Source organism: Euleptes europaea, chromosome 3 (assembly GCF_029931775.1).
Source record: "Euleptes europaea isolate rEulEur1 chromosome 3, rEulEur1.hap1, whole genome shotgun sequence".
NCBI classification, from domain to species: Eukaryota; Metazoa; Chordata; class Lepidosauria; order Squamata; family Sphaerodactylidae; genus Euleptes; species Euleptes europaea.
Genome location: NC_079314.1, coordinates 13,786,430 through 13,805,460, shown reverse-complemented (window position 1 = coordinate 13,805,460; position 19,031 = coordinate 13,786,430). Strand labels below are relative to the sequence as shown.

Sequence of the window (19,031 nt, the reverse complement as noted above, 5' to 3'; positions counted from 1 at the left end):
ATGAAAATCAGGTTTGTTCATGAAGGGTGCAAAAAAGATCTCCAGTTTTACCAAAAGTCAAACGGACAAAGATGCAGGGGCAGCTCTTTCTTTCAAATGAGAAAAGGCAGTTGTAGTTCAGATCTAGCCTGATCTCGTCAGAGCTTGGAAGCTAAGCAGGGTCGGCCCTGGTTAGTACTTGGCTTTTATTTTTGGACAACTTACGCCTACCACGGCCAGCTGGATGGATGTACAGAGACATTCTTTTATGATTTTAGATGTAATTAATGCTCTTCCTTGAGGGCACCGATTACCAAGAGTCTTGTTTTAGAGCAGGGGTGGGGAACGTCAGGCCCGGGGGCCGCATAAGGCCTGCAAAATCATTTGGTCTGGCCCTCCATGGGTCCTGGCTTATCTCCAGCTCAGAAGGATGCTGCCCTGCCTGAATCTCTTGGGCCCAGCTGGGGACGGCAGAGCTCAAAAGCAAGCCGCTCTGCGTGGCAGACACTTCAAGCCATCTCCGGTGGTGCCTCTTAGCTAAATGTTTGACCAAATATAGCAGGCTAATTTTTAAGTTGATAATTTTGTATGGCCCGCGAATGATGTCATAAATATCCAAATGGCCCTTGGCAGAAAAAAGGTTCCCCACCCCTGTTTTAGAGCGTTGGTTAGAAAACGGGCAACGGTCCCCTCTGAGAGAGACAGAAGATCATAGATCAGCATGTGCCCTTTCCTGAGAACATAAGAAAGGCCATGCTGGATCAGACCAAGGCCCATCAAGTCCAGAAGTCTGTTCACACAGTGGCCAACCAGGTGCCTCTAGGAAGCCCATAAACAAGATGACTGCAGCAGCATTGTCCTGCCTGGGTTCCACAGCACCTAATACATAGGCATGCTCCTCTGATCCTGGAGAGAATAGGTATGCATCATGAATAGGGTTGCTAGCTCTGGGTTGGGAAATACCTGGAAATTTTGGGGGTGGAGCCTGAGGAGGTTTGGAGAGGGGAGGGACTCCAGTGGCATAGAGTCCAATTGCCAAAGTGGCCATTTTCTCCAGGGGAACTGATCTGTCGCCTGGAGATCTGCTGTAATAGCGGGAGATCTCCAGCCACCACCTGGAGGTTGGCAACCCTAAATGACTGGTATTCATTTTGACTGGTAGCCATGGATAGCCCTATCCTCCCTGAGCATGTCCACTCCCCTCTTAAAGCCTTCCAAGCTGGCAGCCATCACCACATCCTGGGGCAAGGAGTTCCACAATTCAGCTCTGCGTTGAGCGAAGAAAGACTTCCTTTTATCTGTTTTGAATCTCTCACCCTTCAACTTCTGCAGATGACCCCACAATCTAGTATTATGAAAGAGGGAGAAAAGCTTCTCCCTGTCCACTCTCTCCATACCATGCATAATTTTTAGGGTTGCCAACCTCCAGGTAGTAGCTGGAGATCTGCTATTTCAACTGATCTCCAGCTGATAAAGATCAGTTCCTCTGGAGTAAATGGCCCCTGTGGCAATTGGACTCTATGGCATTGAAGACCCTCCCCTTCGCAAACCTCACCCTCCCCAGGCTCCACCCCAAAAACCTCCTGCCAGTGGCAAAGAGGGACCTGACAACCCTAATAATTTTATAGACTTCTATCATGTCTCCCCTTAACCCTCCTAGTTTGTGAAGTGGCTTATCCTTCACCCTTAATGATGCTCTTCCGTCTCTTCTCCTCACAGGTTCTCCTTTGCAAACCTCTCAGAGATCTTTTCTATCAGTGTCTTGACCCAACCCTTGCGCATCAGCAGTGCTGTCTGCAGCTCTGGAAGTTTGCTGATGCTGTTTACTTCCCTGACCACTTCCTACTGGGTGACGGAACAAAGCTCTCACGGTCTGATCCACAGTGGTCTCTGGGAGGTGTGCCTCCATCCTCACTGTCACTACTTTCAGTTTAATATGCCAGGTAGGATCTTCTGCTGCCAACTGAACCTCAACCCCTAAAAATAGGCCCTGGGCCTGTTGCTAGATATTTGGGGCCGGGGTCCTGGCTATTTGCTTCCATTTATTGTTACCGGATTTTTTTAAAAAATAGAGCTGAATATTTGGTTTCATTCAGGTCAATCTTAACCACTAAGTTGCTAAATATATACAAAAATACAAGGTAAGTGTAAAACAATTCTTTTGGTGCAAAGCAGGAGGCAAAATCCTCTTCTGGATTTCAATAATAACCAGTTTCTTTAGGATATCCAATGGCAGGTATAAATCCAATTTTTTTGGTTAAGATTTCATGTTGTACACCTATCTTTATCTTTTTCATCATTGTCACTCATTATACCATTGCTATCTTTTTTCTTGTCTATGTGCTTTTGTGTACCCATTTTCCCGTGCTAATTTCCAAACCTTGTGGTACAGGCACGGAGGTGCCCTATTTTTTGACTTGCTTAGTACCTGGAGGTTAAATCAATCAACAGCACCAGCTCACTATGCACTTTCAATAGTAGTTCAGTATAAAAAATTCTCCATTGAAATGTGAAGCAGAACTCTCTTCACATTTCAATGGAGAATTTTTTATACTGAACTACTATTGAAAGTGCATAGTGAGCTGGTGCTGTTGATTGATTTAACTGTGGTTATTCAGCATACGTTTTTATTGTTTAGTACCTGGAGGTTGGCAACCCTAGAGGGGAGGGAGGAGAGGGAATGGAATCTCTGCTGGGAAGCCATTCAAAATTATCTGGGGCCATTTTGTCTTAGAAAAGACTCCTTCTCTGCTCCTCCCCTACAGAATACCTCCACGTGACCAGAGCCTTCCTAATTTTAGCTCTCCTCTTTGGCATGGCGTCGTTGCTCTTTATTTGCATCTCCTTTGAACGTGTGTCCATGGGCCCCATCTACTTCATGGCGATTGCGGGTCTCCTCAGCTTCACCACAGGTAATGCTGTTGTGGGGTCAGCCTACCCTACTGGGGAAGATAGCTGGGGAAATGTGGGTAGATGAGAGGGTTTGCGCCGTTCTTCTGAAGCACGTCCTCATTTGTGCTTTTGGTCTAGCTTTCTCCATCTTGATTGCCAACTCTGTATTCACGGCCGTGTACAGGAGCAAACAGCTGTACCTCCTCCACTTGGTCATATTTGGTTCCTCTTATGGATTGTGTTGGGCCTCCCTCCCTGCGTACATCATAACAGGTGAGCCGGGCTCTGTAGTTGGCCCCAAGGCACCCGCGCAATCACTTGGTGGGCCCTGAAGTTCTTCAAGCAACATAACTGACCACTGACCACATCTCCAGACCACAGAGATCAATTCCTGAGGAGGAAAGGGTAGCTTCAGAGCACGTTCAGTTCAGCGCCTTCATGGCCACGTCACTGACCAAGTGCCTTGCAGCCCGGCCTATTTACTATCACCCCAAATGTTGTGGGTAGCAAAGGCATCGTGGTACATAGGATTGCCAGGTCCCTCCTCACAACCGGTGGGAGGTTTAGGGGGGTGGGTTTAGGGGAAGCAATTGGTGTCCCTCGTGCAATGATGTCACTTCCGGTTGATGCGGAAGTGCTAGCATTGCACTGAGGGGATGCTCTAGCACTTGCCAAAAACTTTATGGTTTCCCTAGAGTTTTTGAGCAGAGTGCTAGAGCGTCTCCCTTTTGCAATGCCAGCGCTTCCGAATAAACCAGAAGTGATGTCATCGCATCGGAAATGCCAATCCGATCAGCACGGAGGGGGCTGGGAAGAGCCCAGAAGAGGGCGCCCCGGCTTACACTCCCCCTCCCTTCCTTTCAGATTGCTCCATTTGTTGTTCTTAAATGCGTTTTTATGTGGCAATTGGGTTTCGGGGGGATTTCTCTCACAGTAAGCACTGCAAAGTAAGCCAATTACAAAGCAGCATTTAAAGGGGTGGGGACTTGATTTGGGCTTGGAGTCTGCTGGTGCAGAGATTCCCAACAGGAAAGTGTGGGGCCAGCCAGCAACGAACCTCAAGTAAAACTCCCATGCATGAAAGACCTAAGTCTATAACTCCTTTTTGTGGTGGAGATACACCTTTCCTCTTACATCTCCTAGCCCTGGCACTCCTAACATTTCTTTATTTCCTCCTTGTCTCCGAGGTATCATAATAATGATCACGCACAGGACCACCCTCCACTGAGCCTGAGGGTCCGCTCAGCCGCAGGGGCCTGCTGATCTGCCGACGGGAGTCCAGCCGCTTACATATCAGGGATCGCCGGCAACGCCGTATTTCGCATGGGTGCTTGTATTAGTATCGGCCTTCCTCTGGGGCTGCAGTCACCTGTGGTCGGAGACAGCGCTCTGGTTTCTCTGCCACATTCCTTTGTGACCCTGTTTCCTTGCCTCGGCCAAGGCATTCCAGCTGCGGACGTTTGTCACAGTGCGGCGATAGCAGAACAGCCCGCGGTTTGTGGATGCTGATGGAGAGTCACAATAGGGGCTCAGGGCCGTGAAGACCCTGGCTTTGAGGACTAGCGCATGCCATCCTTATCCCCTATTCTCGGAAGCCGGTTTTTTCTCCCCTTGTGTTGACAGCGGCTGCTCATTTCTTCGCTTGCAGCAAACAAACCCTTCAGTTGCTCTGAGAAGTTCTGTAAGGCCAGGAACGTTTGGAAGACAGCGTTGCAAGTTCCCTTCCTGATGAAGGAGTACCCCAAGACAGCAGCTTGACCTGAAAACAAGGGGGGGGGGGACACCGACCAGCTCGGCACCTTGGCCTGAGCATTGGCTACAGGTTGTGTGGTTTTTGTGGGCGGATGTGGGACTTTGATGTGTCACGCGGATATGACTTCAGCAAGAAGCCTCAGTTTGGAAATCAGAATCTGTATGAGTGTAATGGCCCCAGCATTCCTCCAGCACTGTTTGGCCCTATAGGGTTGCTCTACCCCCTACTCCCAACATTTACCTGCATGGGGATGCTTCCAGATCTTGCTTGTAGATTAAAGAGGCTGTTTTCAGGATCTGTTTTATTTTATTTTATTGCTCTTTCTGGGCACCATTTCCGAAAGGGTCTCCAGTACAGTTGTTGTAAATACCAAGAAATTTTGAGGGTGGTCCTACGGGTGGGTGTGACGTTGGGGAAGATGTGATGTCACTTCCTGGTGATGCTCCAGCAATCTCCCCTAACCTCTGTGGTAAAGAGGTCCTTGGTGTCAGCCAGATGGGATTAGCGGTTCTTCCTAAATTTCCACACATCTGTTGCACAATTCCAAGACTGTTTCAATTCAGGATGGTGAGAGGTGGGTTGAAGTCCCTTCTGCACACATTTCATGGTCACCATCTGAAGCAGGCATGAGAGTTTAGAAAAATCTGTGACTTGTGTGACTGTTATACAGGAACAGTGTTTGATGAAGTCAAAAAGTAGTCCTAAATTGTGGTTTTAAATTTTGGTTTTTATGGATTTTATTTTATGTATTTTATCAATATTGGAAGCTGCCTGGAGCTCCACAAGCAGGAAGGGAGGCTAATAAATGTTTTAAATAAATAAATACCTCCAGGTGGGCCCTGGAGATCTCCCAGAATTACAACTGATCTTCAGATGACCGAGATCTGGAGAAAATGGCAGCATTGGAGGGTGGGCACTACGGCATTATACCCTGCTTAGGTCCCTCCATGCCCCAAACCCTGCCCTCCCCAGGCGCCACCCCCATATCTCCAGGAATTTGCCAACCTGGATCTTGTGAGCCTGGATCTGAAGTTCTGCACTTCTCTAAGTGAACATTTTGGGCGTGCTGTTTTGTTGGTGTCACTGGGCACTATTTGTTAGGACTGGCCTGTGATCAGACAAGGGTTGCCAGCTCTGGGCTGGGAAATACCTGGAGATTTTGGGGATGAAGCCTGAGGAGAGCAGGTTTGGGGAGGGGAAGGACCTTAAAGATAAAGGTCCCCTGTGCACGCACTACTGGGTAGGGTTGCCAGACCCCGATTCGCCACCGGTGGGAGGTTTTTGGGGCGGAGCCTGAGGAGGACGGGGTTTGGGGAGGGGAGGGACTTCAATGCCATAGAGTCCAGTTGCCAAAGTGACCATTTTCTCCAGGTGAACTGATCTCTGTCGGCTGGAGATCAGTTGTAATAGCAGGAGATCTCCAGCTATTACCTGGAGGTGTGGAAAAAAGACAGCACACAGGCTCACTCCACTTAAACACTCTATATTAAATAATTTTCCAAAATGCACTTTTTCTTTCGTGTTATTTTATATACACTAAACCACAAACTGTATACAAACAAGTTACAATGCTTATACAAAAAGGCTCTCATATAACTCAAAGCGAAAGAGACCAGAGTCTATAAAGCTCCCAAAGGTGATAAGGTTGATCCTGTGATGAAGCGCTGTAAACGGTTGTCACTGTGTGATCTGTCAGCATTTATATCACAGCCATAGCCCGAAGATCGGTGGAGTGTCTTCACCCCGGGGGACAGGGTGAGGGCCGGGAGACGCCCAGCATCACGGGAAAACAAGAAGGGAACGCCCTATCCGGAAACGTTTTCGCCCAAAAGCTTCATCAGCCAATTTCTCTACAATAAAACCACAGTTTTCTAATATGCAACCTTACACAAAATGTTACACAAAATATACAAATTCTCAATGTAATCATACCATAGAATGTGGTCTCAAAAGACCTGACAATTTTTTTCCAGCAGGATCCACAACGAATTCTCCAGCAAGACAAGTTAGAACAGGCAATGACTACTTAACAATACAAAGCTTCAATGACTTGCAGGTGGAGCAAGGCGGCTCTGCTCTGCTGAGCGAAAGTGAAACTTTCTCATTGTCTTAAAGGAACATACATCGTCAAGCTTGCATTATGATGGACAATTAACAATGTCAAGCTGTCAATTCCAGGCATTATGATTATTACAGAAAACATGTTTTGCTGATGAAATTGGCTGATGAAGCTTTTGGGCGAAAACGTTTCCGGATAGAGCGTTCCCTTCTTGTTTTCCCTTGACGCTGGGCGTCTCCCGGCCCCTGGGGTGAAGACACTCCACCGATCTTCGGGCTATGGCTGCGATAGAAATGCTGACAGATCACACAGTGACAACCGCTTACAGCGCTTCATCACAGCGTCTTTATCACCTTTGGGAGCTTTATTGACTCTGGTCTCTTTCGCTTTGAGTTATATGAGAGCCTTTTTGTATAAGCACTGTAACTTGTTTGTATAGAGTTTATTACCTGGAGGTTGGCAACCCTACTACTGGGAGACCTTGGCCTAGTCACTCTCTCAGCCTGACCTTCCTCATGGGATACACTCTTAGGATAAGACTCCACCCTGCTCAGGCTCCACCCCAAAAACCTCCCATAGGTAACGAAGAGGGACCTGGCAAACCTACACGCTGGGAGCTCGCTTGTGCATGGGGGGAGCGCTCTCCCCTTCCTCTTTCTGCCCGCAGGCCATCAGCTGGCCAGTGGGCAGCCTGGTTGATTGGCAGGCAATTGCCCGCCACAACCGGGCAGCTGGGAGCCCTATCTGTGGAGAGCGGGGAAGAAAGGACAGTCCTGCGTCATGTCACCAGGGCCTTCCTGAAGATTGTGAAAAGGAAGGACTCTCCTTCAACATCTGCTTCTCTGGTTGCGAGAAGGCAGGAGGGTTTGAGAAAGACCTCACTTTCGCAACCACATTATCTTGAGAATGTGGCTAGGATACCTTGGGGGGCGGGGGGGTCGACAGGCTCCCCACTTTCTAGATATCTTAGTTACTTAAATAGTTCAGCACATCTTATAGGGTTGCCAGGTTCACCCTGGCCACCTGCGAGGGATGGGTGGGTAGGGTTGCCAGATCCAGGTTGGGAAACTCCTGGAGATCCGGGGATGGAGCCTGGGGAGGACAGGGACCTCAGTGGGGTACAATGCCACCTTCCAATTTGCTCCAGGGGAATTGATCTTTGTAGTCAAGAGATGAGCTGTAATTCCAGGGGATCCCCAGGTCCCACCTGGAGGCTGGCAGCCCTAGCAGAGTAATTTCCACAAATTACGAGAGGATGAATTCAGCATTGAACATTTGCTGATATTTCGACACAGCAGTAGCAACACCACAAAGGATCACGATTCTTACAACAATGAGGTTACAAAATGTTACCTTTTTTGCAGAAATGAGGCAACCTTTTGGCTTAGGTCAGACACAACGAGACTGCGCCCAAGCAAACTTCAGAATATAGTTCTGCTAGGTCAGGCCTAATCTGGGGTTCCTGCTTGTGACGTCAGTGATTTATGCAGGGCAGTTTCCCCGCAGTCACCCCCGCCGACGGCTTCGGAGCTTCCTTTTGATTATACATGCCTTTCCTGACCGTCAGAGGTTGCCACACGCTCCCTGTGCATCTCTGCGCATTTTGCCTGCGTTTTCCAGATTCTGGCCAAAACAGCATCCAGAAAACATGGGCAAAATGTGCAGGGAGAGCAAGGTGACTTCTGACGGTCAGGAAAGGCATGCATAATCTGAAGAAGCACTGAAGCATTCGGTGGGGGTGACGGCGAGGGAAACAGCCCTGCATCAAAGGCCGTCAAGTAACAAAATGATGCCAAGATGTTCAGAAATCCATCCACCCAACATCACAACCCCATCCTTATCTCTCTTTCTCTGTGGCTACTTTTGCATGTCTGTAAAGGTCTCTGGAGAGGTGGCATTTAAATGTTCAAAATACTATATTTTTGACATAAAATGTTCTATATCATTTTTATGTGTAAAATCCAACAAGCATAGATCCACAACATTAACACTTTGGACCCCTATGTAATAAGTTAGGGTTCAGTCATATGAGGGACACAACAAAGTAAAAATAAATTAATATTGCCAAACAAACACAGAATTCTACTAGCCAGCGTGGTGTGGAGGTTAAGAGCCGTGGTTTGGAGTGGTGGACTCTAGTCTGAAGAACCAGGTTTGATTCCCCACTCCTCCACATGAGCAGCGGACGCTAATCTGGCGAACCGGGGTTGTTTTCCCACTCCTCCACATGAAGCCAGCTGGGTGACCTTGGGCTAGTCACAGCTCTCCTAGAGCTCTCTCAGCCCCACCTACCTCACAGGGTGTATGCTGTGGGGAGGGGAAGGGAAGGTGATTGTAAGCTGGTTTGATTTTTCCTTAAGTGGTAGAGAAAGTCAGCATGTAAGAACCAACTCTTCTTTTAGCTTATTCAAGTGCTCTCTAAGGCCTTTTATGCAGGGTTGTTTTCCTGTGGTCACCCCCGCTGACCGTTTTGGGACTTCCTTGGATTGTGCATGCCTTTTCCGACAGTCATAGGTCGCCTCGCTCTCCCTGCATGTTTTGCCCACGTTTTCCAGATGCTGTTTTAGCCGGAATCTGGAAAATGTGGACAAAATGCGCAGGGAAAGCAAGGTAACCTTTGATGGACAAGAAAGGCATGTATAATCCAAAGGAAGCCCTGAAGCAGTCAGGGGTGACCGCGGGGAAATGTCCCTGCATAAAAAAGCCTAAATCTTGCTGCCTGCACTTCCCCCCCAGACGGCAGTGATCTTCTGGAAACTCGCATCCTCTGTGTTTAGGGTTGCCAAGTGCCCGGTGGCAGCGGGTAAAATCCCACTAATCCACGAGGCTGCCTGCTGGCCAGCTGATAACCAGTGGGCACTGTGGGCCCGCGTGCGCACGCATCACTTCCGGGTAAACCCGAAAGTGATGTGGACGCTCTGGGAATCTCGGAGAAAACTCTATGGAAACCATGGAGTTTTGCCCGAGATTGCTAGAGCATCCACGTCGCTTCTGGGTAAACCCGGAAGTGACAAGGGGGGGTTGCGCGGAGTGTGCACACATATCATGCCAGGCATGTGCGCGCACTGCGCGCTACAGCCACAGCCCCAGAGAGCTCCTGCCGGTGGAGCTATGGGGCCTGACAAGCCTAGCTATGTTCCTATAAGGATGTGTCTCTAAATCACAACTATCACTACACCTAAAGTGGGGAAGACCTAAGAGAGTAAAGGGAAAAATTCAGCTAGTAGGGATCGCTTTTTTTTAATGCTCCATCAGTTAAACACGTTCATTCAGAGTGGAATTGGGTTCAATGTGCGTAGGTGTGTAGAGGACTGCAGCTTTCATATTCAGGTGCCCATATTTGCATGCTCATGGGCTCCACTAAACATGTGTGTGCCTCCCACTTTCACCTGCAGGGGCCATAGGAAAAGAAGCTGCAACCCGCCGAAATGTTTGCAACTGTAGGGCATGTTGACGTCATGCAATTTTTTTTTAAAGCAACCTTAAACTCATCCTCAAAGGTACAAAAAAATTACACAAGAGATACTGTGATTGACCAGAAGTAGATACCAGAAAATATTGTCTTAGAATATACACATTAGAAAGGGGAGGAGTAGGCAAGGAGGGAATGTGAATTTTTCATATTTTGAAATGACTTTCTGAATCACTGACCCCCAATATGCCAACTTGGATTCTCAGGAGCTAAAGAAATACTTAAACAACATATCTGGGATACTGCTCTTCAAGCTGATAGAGCTCAGGCGCACCTCTCTCTGGCGGTAGGGAATCATAGCCAAAACCTTGTGCTGACAAACTATCTTTACAATTCAGGGTTCCTCAAATATTGCAGAGCTTTATTTACCCTAGCCCATTTTAATTGCCTTCCCTCAGTGCTACTGGAAGGGAAATATTTGCGTATCCCCTCCCCTCAACGTCTGTGTTCCTTTCAATCGAATGCAGTGGAAACAGGGACATGTGTTATTGAACTGGGCATTTTATAGGGAATCTCTTCCACATATCTCACTCCTACTCTATCCAAGTTCCCAGATTCTGAAAGTTTGTACACCTATCTCCTCCTTGCAGACGGCTCCACTGAGACTCCCTCTAAAGTGGCCAAATTCTGGGATGAGACTCTGGCCTTTTATGCACGGGTTGTTTCTGTCGCTGTCAAGCCCCGAGTACCTTGGGGCTTTTTTTATTTCATTACGCATGCATTTTCTTACCTTTAGCAGTTGCCTTGCTCTCCCCTCACATTTCCCCCCACGTTTTGTGCATGCTGTTTTACCCCAAGTTTTATGTTTGATCTCAAATCAGAAACGGGTCCTGTGCATACTTGTCAGTTTGGGGTTTTCTCCCCATGCCCATTCTCGCTTCTCCCTCCCACTTGTTTTTCCTTCTCATGCAACCCCTCCCCTCAAAGCTGGAATACTATGAGGCTGCTTATTTGGTCAGTTTCACAGTGAGTGTGGTCAGTTTCAAATCTCAACCTGATTGAACAGGTTTTGTTTTGTTTGTGACTAGCCAGAATGCTGAAATAATCACAGAGGAGCTATGTGGCTGCTTATTTGGTCAGTTTCACAGTGAGTGTGGGTCAGTTTCAGACCTCAGCCTGATCAGTCCACTCTCCAAAGCAGCCATTTTCTCCAGGGGAATTGATCTCTGGTAAGTTCTAATTCCGGGAGATCTCTAGGCCCCACCTTGAGGTTATGAAATATCACCAGTACTGCTAAGTTAGTTGCTAAGAAGAACCGGTACTAATCCAATATATACTCAATTGAATTCAATGAACAACAATATGTATATTTCAACAACGATATGACAGTACAAACTTAATGACAACAACAATGATGTGAATGTGCAAACAAAAACTTCTTCAACAATATCAACAAAAAACCACACAAAACATCGGCAGTCCACAAGGGAGGACAGAAAAGTCCACTAGCAAAAGGCTCATGAGCCTCATATAACGAACAGTCTCAATTGGACCACAAATTGCAAATCAACGTATCAGACGTTTGAAATATACAAAAAACGCGGCACGAAGTGCCCAGCGAAGCTCAGAGTGGAGCCCGGGAACGCCTTCTGGATTTATAGCGTTTTCACCAATATACATTGGCTTCTTCAGCCTGAAATGCAAAATTATAAAGTGCAACGCGTTACTCTAGCAACATTCCTTTAACACATGGTCTGTTTTGTTGATTCATTACTTGCCCTTATCTGGAGACCGTGGCAAACATAAAAGATTGAGCTATTCTTAGCCTCATGTAATTTGCGGGTTCCAGTGTGACTGCCAAAGAGATTTAATGCTGGTAATGTACAATCTACATCCTGTGGGCTGTATTATCACTGTCAACATGCTTGTTTGCTTTTAATGGATTACAATTACTTTTTGTAATTGATAATGTGTGAACTTACCTTTGCACACTCTTTTAGTGGCTATGAGACCATGTTTGGTCTAGAAACCTAATCTTGTGCACTGACAAGCTGTAAATTAATTTTTGAGACTATGAGGCTATCGCACACTTTATAATTTTGCATTTCAGCCTGAAGAAGCCAATATATATTGGAGAAAACGCTGTACATCCGGAAGGCGTCCCCACCTTGAGGTTGGCAATCCAACATGGCAGCCATTTTGTGTTTGGTCTGGCCCTCATGGCAGCCATTTTGTTGTGGCCCATACTTCCTGTATCCAGCATTCTAACAGTTCCCACAGCCTCAGCAAGACATGATCAAATGTAGTATTTAATGTGATCAGACGTAGATTTTTAGACATAGAAATGCAGGAACTTAGAAGCCATGCAAGCAGTAGATGTCCCCCCTTGGCTGGGAGCCTTGGCCAAATAGACAACATATAGCACTATACATTACTTGTCTAACTGCACTGCAACAGCATAGAGCATATATGCTTGCCAGGCTAAATGCACTACCTTCTGCCTTTTTATACGGAAGATTTCATAAAATCCCCTTTTCAGACAGAGTTTGCCCTTGCAGGAATGGTGAAACTGAATCACTTGTGCACGTCCTTTTTAATTGTTCCTTTTATGCTTGTAGCCGATCCCAATTCATTGACCCGCCATTTGTAAACAGGGAATGGCTTTCTGATGAAATCAGAACATCACATCTTGTGATGACACAAAACCCAAAAATAATTGAATCAGTTGCCAGGTTCTTACAGTTAGCAATCAGGTATCGTGAAGGTTTGTAGCTTTCCTTAACGGCTGAGTTGGGATGGTTTTTCCCAGGTTTATCCATCTGTACTCGGTTTTATCCTAATGTACGTTCTTCCTTTTTTATATGCCAATAAAGGCGCGTTGTGTTGTGTTGTTGTGTCCTAAAATTGAGGCAATCCCCTTGGGGAAAAACGTGGTTCTGCAAAATTGCCCCACACATCCCAAATGTGTAGTTATCTAAAAGGGCACGATCCCCTTCAGATACATAAATACAGTTCCCTACAGACTCTTACAAAATGGCTTGTACCCGCCGGGCATTTCCCTCAAAGGGCAAGTTGTTTGCAAGCTGCTGAGGGCTGTCCTTGCTGTGAAGAAATCTGCACAAATTTCTCAGTGTTGCTCCATGCGGGGAAAGGGCAGCAGCAGCATCCTCTTTCTGGAATGGGTGCAAGTAGTGAGAGAAACCACAAAGGTATCTTCCTTCTTCTACAATTAACAGAAACGGGAACCTCCTTGCGTTGTGCCAAGTAAGGGCAAGGCCTTTTCCCTAGACATTTGTTTAGTTAATACTCAGTGGACACAGGAGGCTAGAAAGTACTGCTTCGGTGAACGTTGGTGGCTTTCTGATGGTGGCAATCGGTTACTGGCCGTAACTCATCGGCCCAGGTAGGAATGGACAGAACCACCCTGGCAGTTGGAATTAGGGTTGCCAACCTCCAGGTGGTACAGGAAACTGTATATATACAATGTGCAAATCGATGATTGTGGCTCTATATGAACTTTACACAAGGATTACAATATTAGCATTCATTTGGTACTCAGTTGAGACCTTTGGAACTTCCTCTATATATTTTTGGTACTCAGTTGAGACCTTTGGAAATTTCTCTACACTTTTTGTGTGAACTGTACATATTGTATATAATTGTGTTGTGTATATGTCACGTATATGGTCCATGTTTCACCTCAGTAGCTTATAAATATTTGCACTTTGTATATATACAGTTTCCTGTACTGTTTTTCTAAACCTTTTGGTACGAGTACAGAGGTGCCGTTTTTCTCCCCCCAACCTCCAGGTGGTGGCTGGAGATCTCCCGCTACTGCGACTAATCTCCAGGCAACGGAGATCAGTTCCCCTGGAGAAAATGGCCGCTTTGGCAATTGGACTCTATGGCATGGACGTCCCTCCCTTCTCCAAACCCCGCCTTCCTCAGGCTCCAGGCAACAAAGGCTAGGGTACAAGCTAGGTGGCCTGTGAGGAACTGCAGGAGGGAGCAGCTTGGAAATATTCACCCACAAAAATCTCCCCCGCTGGGACACTCCGGGACTTGATCAACCTGGTTTCCCCAACACACCGTTCCACACTTTAACTGGCTCTCAGTTGCTGTCAGCATTTCTGTCCTCCTAGAGTGTATTTCGCCCCCGTGAGCCCATGCCTTTGTGTTGTTGCGGGAAAACGGAGGTTCGCGGAGGAGAGCGATCCGAGACCGTTAGTCGAGAAAACAGTTTTATTACAGCTGTGGCCCAGCTGCCTTAACAAGCTTAAAAGACTGAGCCCCGATTGTACTGGGGAATGAACTCAGTGTGTTGTGTGTTTGGTTTATATGCAAAACCATATTTTTCTGCATGCCCATACAGCTCCCAGAGTACATAGAGGCTCATCTTGTGTCTGTAGATAGCTAGGTTTTTGGTCTGTGCTCATGATCAATAACCATGTTACCTTTAGATATAGTGATAACGTCTGGGTGTCTGCATGCTCCTCCCTGATCACCCTGCATATATTATGCATGGCAAGGCTTGCCAGCTCTGAGTTGGGAAATAATTGGAGATTTTGGGGGTGGAGTCTGAGGAGGGCGAAGTTTGGAGTGGGGAGGGTCTTCAATGCCATAGAGCAGGGGTGCTGAACTCAATTGTTACGAGGGCCAGATATGACATAAATGTCACTTGGTTGGGCTGGGCCATGACTCACGAGCCCATGCTGAGAGTGGGTAGGGTTGCCAACCTCCAGGTAATTAACAATAACAAAAGAAGACCTCTGCACAAGTATCCAGTGGGTTTAGAAATCAGTACAGACACTGGCACTAATAAACTGCCATTATATTGAGTGGATCAAATTTATATACAATTCATAAGTACTGTTAAGTCCGCGTGGGGAGGACACACGAGGTCAGAGACGGAGTTCCAACGGCAACTGCTTTATTGGGTGAACAGGAACAGAACTAACTACAGTGATCAGACCCCTGCTTATATGCCCCCCTGGCCGCCTGCGGCCACTTCCCCCCCAATCCATGATTGGGGGGGGAAACCCCCAGTAGCCAATGGGAACATACAGTTCAGGAGCCTTGGAGAACACCAACCTGCCCAGGGTTTCCCCTGATGCAATTACAAGGATCATTGTCCCCTTGATTCAATCACCCACACACATGCATACATAACAAGTACAATATACTATCTCCACCCGATAGAGATCAGTTCCCCTGGAGAAAATGGCCGCTTTGGCAATCGGACTCTATGGCATTGTAGTTCCTCCCCAAACCCCACCCTCCTCAGGCTCTGCCCAAAAAACCTCCCACTGGTGGCGAAGAGGGACCTGGCAACCCTAAGAGTAGGAGGTGGTGGCTGCCTCACCTGGCTCGCGGGCCGGATAAGAGCTCTCAAGGGGCTGGATCCAGCTCGCATTTTACGCCTCTGCCATAGAGTCCAGTTGCCAATTTTCTCCAAGGGAGCTGATCTCTGTCACCTGGAGATCAGTTGTAATAGTGGGAGATCTTCAGCCACTACCTGGAGTTTAATCAGCAATATGAAGAACCTGTGCTGTTGTAAACTAAGTTAATATTTAAAGAGACAGCATGTATGCTCACTTTTGTTCAATATGCATTTACTACTATAACAAAACAATCAGCATATACAATCGCTCTACATACCACCTGGCAACCCTATGCATGGCAGATATAGCGGACACTGCAAAAGAAGCAAATCACCTTAACAACAACAATCCTAAACAGGTTTACACAGACTCCTCCCCAGGTCTTTTCAGTGGGGCTTAGACCCAGGGAATCTGGCTGTAGGATTGCACTGTTAGTAAGCTGAACTACAGGGGGAGGAGCCAACCCTTTCCACCCCAGATAAAAAACCTCTATTGTCGGTGGTGGGTTGTTTTATCAGAGTATGCCAGGCGGTGTCTTTTGAAGGACGGGAGAAGCACTTCTGGGTTAGGTAAGAAGATGCTTCTATATATTGCTCTAGAAAAGAAAGGAGTCTTTTTGTTGAGACTGTGCAAAATGTTAAGACTGTGCAAAATGTTGAGACAGTGCAAAAGCAAAACTAAGGAAGAGAAAGCTAAACTTTACAAAGATGCTACTTGGTGTCAGACTAAAACCAGGAAAAAAGCAGAATTCTTTCTGAGAACTCTTCTCATTCCTATTTGCTTTGTGACCTATTTCTCTACACAATGTGCAGCACCTTCCTCCTTTTTTTTAATCAAGAATTTTTTTAAAAAAATTAAAAAGCTGCAGTCATGCCCCCCCCCCCAACCCAAGGAGCTAAGGGCTCTTTTGATATTCGGTGGTTGCAATATATTCTGTCCAAAAGAAAAATGGAATATTTCGATTGGCTTTGGGGGTATCCCTCCCCACCCGGGAGATGAGTTACAGCTGATACAAGGTTTGAAAATCTCTGTCCCTTATGAGTGGAACTCTGACAACTCTGCTTGCTGCTTTACATCTACTGAATCTGCACTCAGTACTTTGTTATAGGTGGTCCAATCTCCTTGCTAATCACAACAGGGAAATGCAGAGGTTCCTGATAGATGCCAGTTCAATATAGTGATTAAAGTGTAGGACTAAATTCTAGGAAGCAACTAGACAACATAACATTTTCCGGGACAAACAGGGGATGCTGCAGTCATTTTACTGCAGGAGTTTTCTTGCTTTAAAAATCCTATGGGGCCCCAATCCAGCTCGGGATCACAGCATGGGGGGGGGGGGAACAGGAGTCTCCCTCCCCCCCTCCCGCACCACAGTTCCGAGCAGAATTAGGACCTAGCAGCACATGAACACATGAAGCTGCCTTATACTGAACCAGACCGTTGGTCCATCAAAGTCAGTATTGTCTACTCAGACTGGCAGCAGCTCTCCAGGGTCTCAGGTGGAGGTCTTTCATATCACCTACTTACCTAGTCCCTTTAACTGGAGATGCCGGGGCTTGAACCTGGGACCTTCTGCATGCCAAGCAGATGCTCTACCCCGGAGCCACAGCTCCTCCACTTTTTTTAAAGGAAGATAATTCTTCCAGTAAAATGGCTGTGACAAGCCCAGGTTGTCGAATCTGTACTCGGGGAGGGAAGCTTGTTGGGTGACCTTGAGCTAGTCACACATTCTCAGCCTCCCTTACCTCACAAGGTTGTATGAAAAAATGTATGAAAGAAACACTTTGGAGAAAAATTGAAGTAAAAGTTAAGCATGTATTTTTTCGATTATAACCCATCTCATCTTCTCCATTTTATCTTCGCAACAACCCTGTGAGTAGGGTTGCCAACCTCCAGGTACTAGCTGGAGATCTCTGGCTATTACAACTGATCTCCAGCCAATTGAGAACAGTTTATCTGGAGAAAATGACCGCGTTGGCAATTGGACTCTATGGCATTGAAGTCCCTCCCCCTCTCCTCAGGCTTCCCCCCCCAAAACCTCCCACTGGTAGCAAAATGGGACCTGGCAACCCTTCCTGTGAGGTAGGTGAGTCTGAAAACGTGTGACCAGACCAGAAGGTTGAACCAGAACCACCGGGTTGAAATTAAATCAAAAGAGTTTCTGGCTAAACATTAGGAAAAACCTTCTAACAATCACAGTGGTTCTTCAGTGGAACAGGCTTCCTCAGGAGGTGGTGGGCTCTCCTTCCTTGGAGGTTTTTCAGCAGAAGCTAGATGGCCATCTGACAGCAATGCTGATTCTATTACCTTGGCCTGATCATGAGAGGGAGGGCAGGAAAGTTTGCATCAGTGTTTGGCTCTCATGGCCCTTCTTGCATGCCCAGGGTAGTGTCGATCGACACTTTGGGGTCAGGAAGTAATTTCCCTCCAGGCCAGATTGGCCAGGGATCCTGGAGGGAGGTTTTTTGTTTTTTTGGCCATCTTCTGGGCATGGAGTAGGGGTCACTGGGGGTGTGGAGGAAGGTAGTTGTGAATTTCCTGCATTGTGCAGGGGGTTGGACTAGATTATCCTGGTGATCCCTTCCAACTCTATGATTCTAGGATTCTATAACCCTAGGAGGAAGGCAGCTGCCACCCCTGTGGCATGCAGAGAGGGCGGCAGAACTGCCTTTCCTACAGGAGGAGCCGGCTGGGTAGGAGAGAGAGTTCTGATGCCATGTCTGCATGCCACAGGGGCGGCGGCTGCCCACCTCGCCCTGCCCCCCCCCCCAGTTATGGCCCTGCCAAAGAGTGCCTCTTGCAACCCAACTCTTTCCACCACTGGCTTATATCTTCCCTCTTTTAGTATCATGCATAGGGTTGCCAACCTCCAGGTACTAGCTAGAAATCTCCTACTATTACAACTGATCTCCAGCCGATAGAGATCAGTTCCCCTGGAGAAAAGGGCCGCTTTGGCAATTGGACTCTATGACAGTGAAGTCCCTCCCCTCCCCAAACCCCACCCTCCTCAGGCTCCACCCCCAAAATCTCCAGGTATTTCCCAACCCGGAGTGGCAAACCTAATCATCCACCCCAAACGTGGGCTCAGCAGTAGTACATTAACAGTGCAATCCTAAAGAGAGTTACTTCAGTGTAAGCCCATTTATTTCAATAAGATTGCATAGGATTGCACTGTAAACCAGCTTGGGTGCTGGTAAGGAATCAGATGAGGATCATGAGGCAGATGATGAGAGGGAGGGCATCTTGGCCATCTTCTGGGCATGGAGTAGGGGTCACTGGGGGTGTTGGGGGAGGTAGTTGTGAATTTCCTGCATTGTGTAGGGGGTTGGACTAGATGACCCTGGTGGTCCCTTTCAACTCTACGATTCTATGAGGAGGCAGGGCAAGAAGAAGACACAGTTCAGATGTTGCTGAGATGCCTGCATTTAGGCTAATCCCTCCTGTTTGCAAACCACTCCTTTATGAGGGCGCTGAGCATCCCAGTGCAGGCTGACCATGGCTAATGTTATCCTCTCCCCCTCTCTAGGTTCGTCCCAGCTCTACCAGTCTCGCAGG

General features: G+C 47.3%; 1 protein-coding gene across 1 annotated transcript; it reads left to right on the top strand.

Annotated features, from left to right (window-relative positions):
- On the top strand, positions 1-4,099 carry LOC130474678 (protein NKG7-like). Its single transcript, XM_056846377.1, has 5 exons — positions 1-11; positions 1,699-1,917; positions 2,719-2,891; positions 3,010-3,144; positions 4,059-4,099. Exons 1-5 carry the CDS (start codon positions 1-3, stop codon positions 4,097-4,099), a joined length of 579 nt encoding a protein of 192 aa, XP_056702355.1.
- The last annotated feature ends 14,932 nt before the right edge of the window (positions 4,100-19,031 follow it).